At 35.8% G+C, this 8,001-nt stretch overlaps 2 protein-coding genes across 2 annotated transcripts; one reads left to right on the plus strand and one right to left on the minus strand.

Moving 5' to 3' along the window:
• The first annotated feature begins 213 nt into the window (after positions 1 to 213).
• On the plus strand, positions 214 to 2,985 carry LOC140864948 (V-type proton ATPase subunit c''2). Its single transcript, XM_073269396.1, has 4 exons — positions 214 to 394; positions 500 to 577; positions 2,278 to 2,448; positions 2,570 to 2,985. The coding sequence occupies exons 1-4, from the start codon at positions 282 to 284 to the stop codon at positions 2,736 to 2,738; spliced, it is 531 nt and encodes a 176-aa protein (XP_073125497.1). The 5' UTR covers positions 214 to 281; the 3' UTR covers positions 2,739 to 2,985.
• A 1,078-nt stretch (positions 2,986 to 4,063) lies between these two features.
• Positions 4,064 to 7,442, minus strand: LOC140863767 (uncharacterized). The gene is made up of 8 exons (XM_073267409.1): positions 7,369 to 7,442; positions 6,786 to 7,258; positions 6,568 to 6,703; positions 6,239 to 6,320; positions 5,577 to 5,752; positions 5,119 to 5,256; positions 4,856 to 4,995; positions 4,064 to 4,559 (listed from the first exon to the last, which is right to left on the minus strand). The coding sequence occupies exons 2-8, from the start codon at positions 6,901 to 6,903 to the stop codon at positions 4,312 to 4,314; spliced, it is 1,038 nt and encodes a 345-aa protein (XP_073123510.1). The 5' UTR covers positions 6,904 to 7,258; positions 7,369 to 7,442; the 3' UTR covers positions 4,064 to 4,311.
• Between the last annotated feature and the right edge of the window lie 559 nt (positions 7,443 to 8,001).

The raw sequence follows: 8,001 nt of genomic DNA on the forward strand, positions 1-8,001 counted from the left end.
AGTCTGGCCCATTAAGCCCAACCCATCATACTTTGGCCCAATAATTTTCATTGCCATAGGCCCAATAAAAATTATTGGACTCATTTATTTAAATAAGCCGACTCGCCCCGCTTACCCGTTTTGAGACCGTCAACTCAGAGGCATAAATCCCAATCAACCCAAATAAAAGATAGGCCCAGTTAATCAGCCCACCAAAATTCTTGGTGCTCTCTTCTTCGTTCGTCGATAAGAAAACTACCGTTTTATTTTGAGAGAGAGAGAGAGAGAAACTGTATAGTACGATGGTGGCGTCATCGAGCTCATGGTCACGAGCTTTGGTTCAGATCTCTCCGTACACCTTCTCCGCCGTCGGAATCGCCATCTCGATCGGTGTTTCAGTCCTCGGCGCCGCCTGGTAGGTTTTTATTTCCGAGATCTTGCTTGTATGAGCTTACCTTAGCTGAGTGTTATCCTTCAATTTTACCCCTATTTATCGTATTTGAATTGTTGAAATATCCAGGGGAATATATATAACCGGGAGCAGCTTAATTGGTGCTGCCATCAAAGCCCCCCGCATTACTTCCAAAAACCTGATCAGGTATTTTCTGCGTAATTTTTGTGCTAATTTCGTGTGCGTATGGCGAAGGAGTTTAATTTCTTATCTCCAGTGCTCCTGTTAACTTATTCGATGCTAGTTAGATGCATGTTATCCGAATTGAATTGCTGCAGTTTAGCTGTTTGTACTTGCCATCCATTTGTGTGTATATATATATAATCTGTATTGTTGAATCCGAAGTGATCCCTTGCAGAGCTACTTTGTTCGGCCCAGTTTTAATCTAAATTCATTATTCATTGTTAGAAATTTTTTTCCTAATGAAGGGTAAATTAGAAGAAACTACCAACTGCTGGGAATAACGCTATTACAAGATTCAAAGAGCTCTGTACTTGGCTGGAAACTATATTCAACAGCCTTTTAATTTTTAGGATTCCAAGAATAATACTTTATTTGCCAAAATGAAGTTTTGGCACAAGATACCCTTGTGCAATAGTGGATGCACGACCAATATGTTTTGAGCCACAACTTTTTACTTTTCCAATTTACCTAAAATTTCATGTCAATTCATATTGATTCTTTTTAAAGTGGATAGGAAGTGCATCATTATACTCATTTCTTATACTTGAGTCATCAGAAGTATTGAGTTAAGAGAAGTGATGGAACTTGAACGCTCATCACTGTTATGAGAGTCATCATCTTTGTCATCTCTCTTTTTCCTTCTTTAATCTTCAGAGTTTTTTACTATCCAGCCATGCAAGTTTTACTTATGCAATTTAAGGATATTTTTAATATGATTTTAGGATTTCCTTGATTTCTTGGTAGATTTATTCTGATTATGTCTGGAGCCATTGATATAGTTGAATTCCAATGTATGTTCTATTTAGAAAAAGTTTCATTTCATGAAGTTTCCGGACATGGATCGGTAGACCCTCACTCTATTCCCTCCTATGACTCGGGAATAATCGGCTCGTTTAGCTCATAGGCTAGGAAGGAAGATGTGCAAAGTATTCTTTTCGAATTGCATTGATTAGTTGTATGAGAGTGAGATAAGCAAGGAACACGCGGCCGAAGCCAAAAAGAAGTTGACCCACTTCATTCGCTAAGCGATTGAGTTAATGAGCTATATATCTATCCTTGAGGGGTTCTTAATGGCTTTTATATGGCTGTTAAGGACTTCTTAAAGAGTTATAAGAAGCCATAGAAGTGTAGGTCCTTTGATACAGTGTTTATTAACCGCTACACTTGTATATACGGTACCGCTGGAACGAGGGTGTCAAAATTATGCATTGATTGAATCGTGGGTTTTGAAGAGATGTATTTGAATTCTTTGACTTTTACCAATAATATGATAGAAGGGCCAGAGGAGATTCATCTGCATGTAGATGATTTACTACTATCAATTTGACATCCAAAGGTTTTTGTCACACTTCTGTGATTGCTAAGGAAATTTTGTCAAGAATCCCCCTAGCCCTTTTCAATTCTATGTTGAGTTTCTACCTAGGATTTGTTGCTGTTAAGAAACTAATATGTAGCAAACCAACTGTCAGCATCATTAAAAGCTTGCATTTTTGTTTTTCAAGGACTGAGATTTGTTTTCGGCTGTGGCAGCCTAGTTGAGTTGCAACTACGGGCTATCTATTCCTCTTGTCATAATTCACATGAGCACTGTAGTTTGAAATACATTACTTTTTTAACTTATTGATGATTACTGTGGAGTCTTCTAAACATGAACCATTGTTCAGTGTTATTTTCTGTGAGGCTGTCGCCATATATGGAGTCATCGTGGCTATAATTCTTCAAACAAAGCTGGAGAGTGTACCTTCTTCAAAGATTTATGAACCAGAGTCCCTTAGAGCTGGTTATGCTATATTTGCATCTGGAATAATCGTCGGTTTTGCAAACCTTGTTTGTGGGTGAGATTCTCACTCTCCTCTTATGCCTCATTTCTTGGGCAGTTGATAGACTTGACACTTTTTTAAATGAGTATCCACCAATTAACTTAAATTCGCATGTTCTTTTTTGGTTTTTGCAAAGGCTATGTGTCGGAATCATAGGAAGCAGCTGCGCGTTATCTGACGCCCAAAACTCGTCACTCTTTGTGAAAATCCTCGTCATCGAGATATTTGGCAGTGCGCTTGGATTGTTCGGTGTCATTGTAGGCATCATCATGTCAGCTCAAGCAACATGGCCATCCAAGGCATGACTTCTTTTTTCTCATTACTGTGTTCAGTCGTGTTGTGTGTTATCTCGCGCATTTGTATTTATTATTCTTGTTGCTCGCGTGCAATGTTAAGCGATGAAATTTTGGGGTAAAACGAGAAAAAAAAAAAATTATGTGATTATGATATAACATTCGGCTCTGCTTGTAATTTACCTCTGTTGAATAAGTTTTACCCACAATTTCCCAGCTTTTTCGATCTGTATATATCATATATCATTTGTGTTTCCAAGAGCGCAAGTAACTTTTTTCGAAGGATCGATGTGACTATTTGATTATATTTCGAATCAATTAGAGTTGAAATTTATTATTTTAAATTTCAATGATCAAGAAAAAATAATGCATAATTTTTGTGTGTGTGTGTGTGTGTGTGTGTGTGTGTTTTTTTTTTAAGCATAAACTCAGCGTAGTGGTTAAACTTATTAAATTCAAGTATAACGATTATATTACAAAATATTGTGAATGTTTATTTTTTTTAACGTAAAAACGAAGTAGTGGTTAAATTTAATTTATAAAAATCAAGTCGTTGATATAGTTCAAGTTGTATAATTGTATTTCGGAATTTAAGATTCTTTTTGTAGTTCTCGGCCACTCGGGCGAATGGTAATTTGGGTTTTCTAGGGCGAAAAAATAAAAATTAGAAATTATGTAAAAGAACCGAGGTTAAGGAGTTCATTATGTTTAAAAAAATATTAAAACAAAGAAATATCAAATAAGATCGAGGTTAAAGAGTCGGGTTCTGAGGGGAAAATAAAAAACGAGTAATGTAAAGTGCCACAAGGTAGTGGGACGGGCCGTTGAGGTAGGTTGGCCCGTAGACCGCAGCAACCCACCACAAAATGGTACCATCTAGCTTATTTTGATATTTCTATTTGTCGCACTCAAAGTTATAAATGTGTATACAAAACATTCAAATTTAAGCATTGACTTACCAATTGACACAAATTTGGTGTATAAAATAAAACTATGATTTTTGGATTTCTAAGTTGTAGAGTTGAAATGAAAAACACAAGTTAAAAGACAGTTTTCTAGCAAGGAAACTGAATCCTAATTTATGTTCGCTCTTAGAGATTGAAGGTGCGATCGTAAACTTCAACAAAAGCACAGCATTTGTCAAAGCCTATTTGTCCTGCAATATATGTTTCAGCTTCACATCGTTTATCGGACCCTTCAACCAACAAGTTCATAATATGACATAATCACAAATAAGGCCTCTCGATTCGGGGAAAAGAGACAAAAAAGTAGCTGCGTGCTCTTAATGGTGTTACATTGATTGAAAAAAAAAGAAAAAAAAAGAAGAGAAACTCATATATTCTAAATCTGTAATTTTTATTTATTTTAGTATAAGAACTCATCAAAATGCCTTTGTACCACAAGTATATATATGCATATATGTGTTTGTGGTGAGCGCAAGGGTGCGATAAAAGTTGTCGAAAAATGTCTAAAAGCTTACTCATCATTTCACGTTGAAGCCCCCACACACTGACAACCTCTCAAACAGGCAAACCATAAGACGAGACATGCATACACTGAGACGCACACAAAAAATACATATAAACTACTTAGCATCCAGGGTCTTTTCATCGGTGGTGTTCTCGCTTGCATCTCTTCTCTCTTCTTTGGAGATATGTGCATTCTCTAACTGGTGAGCAAGCTCGTCGTCTACAGGATTGTCTTTCTCGTTTTCACCTAATGGACCAATCTGCCATATTCTGATGGTACCATCTTCAGATCCAGAGGCATAGGATTCACCTCCAGGAGAGAATCGCACACAATGAACTGGACCATGGTGTCCCTTGTTGCATCCTGTGTAACACAGGATTTAAAAACGTTGGCTCCATACACACAAATAACTGAAATCTGTACTCGAATAATGATTAAATAGAACATGTATCGACGACAACTCTGAACAGGGGAAGAAAAAGATATTTGAGAATGAAAGGAAATTTAGACATTTGGAAAAGGCATGGAAAGGAACATGTAAAACAGTAGGACCCCATAAGCAAATAAGAAATTCTATCATAAAAGTAAATGAAGTGCTGATTTTTTATTGAGCAATAGAAAATTTTTTAGACAACCTATAACAATTAACAAGTACTTACCAACTTCTACTCCTGTGTGAAAATCGAAAACATGAATCCACATGTCTTCTCCACCTACAATGAACTTGTTACCATACTTTGGTTCCAATGAAGCTGATTCCACAATGCAGGGCATATCGTAGCTTTTTACCAATCCAAAGCTGGTAAAAGAAAAACATTGGATCATTGGTAACAAAACCAGTTTGTGTAAAGTCACAAGTGCGTATTGAAACAGAACAAGATTGATGTATCCAAGAAGTACAGAAAGAAAAAGGAAGACATACTGATTTGCATCCCAAAACTTAACCGTTGACCCATCTGCAGTTGTTATATAGCGGCCATCTTGACTCACTTCAGCGCTGGTTACCGAGGACTTGGTTTCAAGGGTTCGAACAATCGCACCAGTTCTCACATCCCATAACCTAGGGTTATCATCAAATAAGAAAGACTTAAATTAAACTGACAACAGTATACTACTAGCCTTGTGCATATTGAAGGACAAAAATATTCAAATGATTTTTGTAATAATGAAAAATCTAATATCTTGAACAACTGCAATCATTAAATATTAATGATCTGATTGTTAAACACATGGAAGCAAAAAGGGGAAATGTTTGAGCAGCACTTCTTATTCGGTTCAATTTCTAGCTGGTTATATAGTACACTGATTCTATAATCAATTTGGATACTAAAGAGGCCAAGATCACCTTCAACAAATCAACATTATCAGATTATCACGTACCTCACTCCTCCCACATCAGTACAGGAACCTAGGATCGTTTGATCACTGTGGAGCCAAGAAAGAGTCCTGACAGAACCAGGAGATTTTTCGATCTCCCGCGGAAGTCCATCAGGCCGATTTAGATCAAATATGCGAAGAGTTTTTTCCATCCCTCCAGTTAGCAAAAGGCGCGTATCCTGGAATTCAATCAAACTTAGAATTCTTCATTCTGTGTCTCATATATCTACATATGTTGCAAACTGTCAAACGAGTGTTTTCTACTGAAAAATGGATTAAGCATTGGTAACTAAAACTAAAAATGAAACCATTTGTCCATGTATAGGACCAAGACAAACCAATGAACTAAAGAACAAGGAAGAAGATATTGTTCAAAAATCACTTTGATAGACGAAACAATTAAATTAAATAGCAAATATTGTCGAGGTGAGCAACAAATCCCGCACACAGCCACGTCACAGATATATTTCTTTTTTGTACAGGCATTGACACAAAATGTAAATTGTAACATGCTGCATACCTAGTAGCAAATATTCGACTTTAGAAATGTTAATCTTTTAAATTAGATAGTAGATACAAACATGGAAAGTAACCTACACCAGAATCACTAAAACTATGAACAGGTAAAAAATTAACAGAGATATTTGAAAGTACATATGGCGTACCTCTGAGAAGGCACAAGAACGAACAATGTGCTTGTGCTCAAATGAATGCAATTCATCCCCAGTTATTGCATCCCATAATTTTCTGCAGTCAATAAAATAAGAAAACAAAATCACCTCGCATACTAATAAAGTCAGATATTTCAGATAAGTCTCTATTAGCTGCGTGTTTACTGCAGACAATTAAATTAATCAATTAGCTAACGAAATTTATGAGACTCTGAGTATAGAAAAGTTCCTAACTGATATTGAAACAAGTATGCCTATTAAGAAATGCTTTGATAATTTTTGGTTACTAAAAGAGATGAGAATCTTCATGACTCGCCACTCACGCAGAAAAATCAGCTGATGCAGAGGCAGCACGCAATGCAGGTTTATCCAAGCAACAACTCCACACTGCACCTTTATGCCCTTGAAAGGTACCAATCCAATCTCCAGTCTCCCCATTCCTCAACATCGGAGTCGAATCTGCAAAAAGCCAACAACGCTTGTGAAACTTGGTATGATTGAAACCTATTTTCAGTAACAATAACCGAGCGTAAACTCTTACCCTTGCTCGCGCTAACAAGGAAGAAACCATCAGGTGTTATGGGGCTGTAGAACACATCAACCACTGGACGCGAATGCCCGTGGCAAACCAGTGGAGCTACAACCTTCTTCTTATCCATATTCAACTAGCTGAAATGCAAGTCCAAATGCAGACTTCCTTCCCCAAATATCAATAACAAAAAACACTGGTTCTTGATCCCACTTTCCAGGCCTCAAAATGCAAAAAAATGACTCGACTTTGACAATTGAAACCAAAAAATACGCACAATTGCCAGGTAAAAAATATCAGATATTCAGATTACAACAACGAAACTTATTCTAAACGCAATAAAGTGTCGAAACCTCTTCAGCAGAAACTAGAATCTAAGAGCGTATAAGTATAAAGTATATTGGCGGTAATACACAGGTGGGAAACCCTAATCTTCGAATAATTCCAAAAGCTTGCAATTCTCCGCGGATCCACACCTCCTAACCCTGCCAAGATCAAAATCAATAATGAATTTAGCATTAATTGAGAATAATTCAGGAAAATGAAAGTAGAAATAACTGAGCAATGGAGATTTTTCATTTTTCATGAACGTAACTGGACTATAGGGCTAGGCGCAAGAATAAACTTGCACATCCTGTTCATATTTATAGGAACAAAATAACATTTTTGCCCTCAAACTTTTATATATTCATTTTTGTACCCTCGATTCTTTTCTGTTATAGTTTTGTGTGTGCAGGGGTGATCACTATGCGGTTTTGCGGTTTTTTTTAAAAGTTAAACCGAATTGTCATTTGCGGTTAGGTTATACTTTATTTTTTTAATTATGATTTTACATATAAAATTGGTTTTGCGGTTTTAAGCGTTTGCGGTTAATGATAAGTAGAATGGAAAAAAATCTCAAATTATTTAAAATAATAATAAATAATAATAAATATCCTATTTAAAGATAATATAACCACAAATAGTACAAAATATAATTAGATAAAATAGATAACATAAAAAAATACAACATCAAAATAAATTTAAAAGTATAAATAAGATGCTTTAAGTTTCATTTTTAACGATGAATATGAAATAACTTTGAAGAATATTTGTTGTACTAAAAATAAAGAAGAGAAAATATTGAAGGAATATTGCGAGAGAAAATGCACTTCAATGTTAGAAACAAAAAATATATTATATATTAAGATGTCGTTTATAACATTATTCAAAGTAACTATATAAGGTA

This window comes from Henckelia pumila, chromosome 4, assembly GCF_033568475.1.
Source record: "Henckelia pumila isolate YLH828 chromosome 4, ASM3356847v2, whole genome shotgun sequence".
Taxonomy (NCBI): domain Eukaryota; kingdom Viridiplantae; phylum Streptophyta; class Magnoliopsida; order Lamiales; family Gesneriaceae; genus Henckelia; species Henckelia pumila.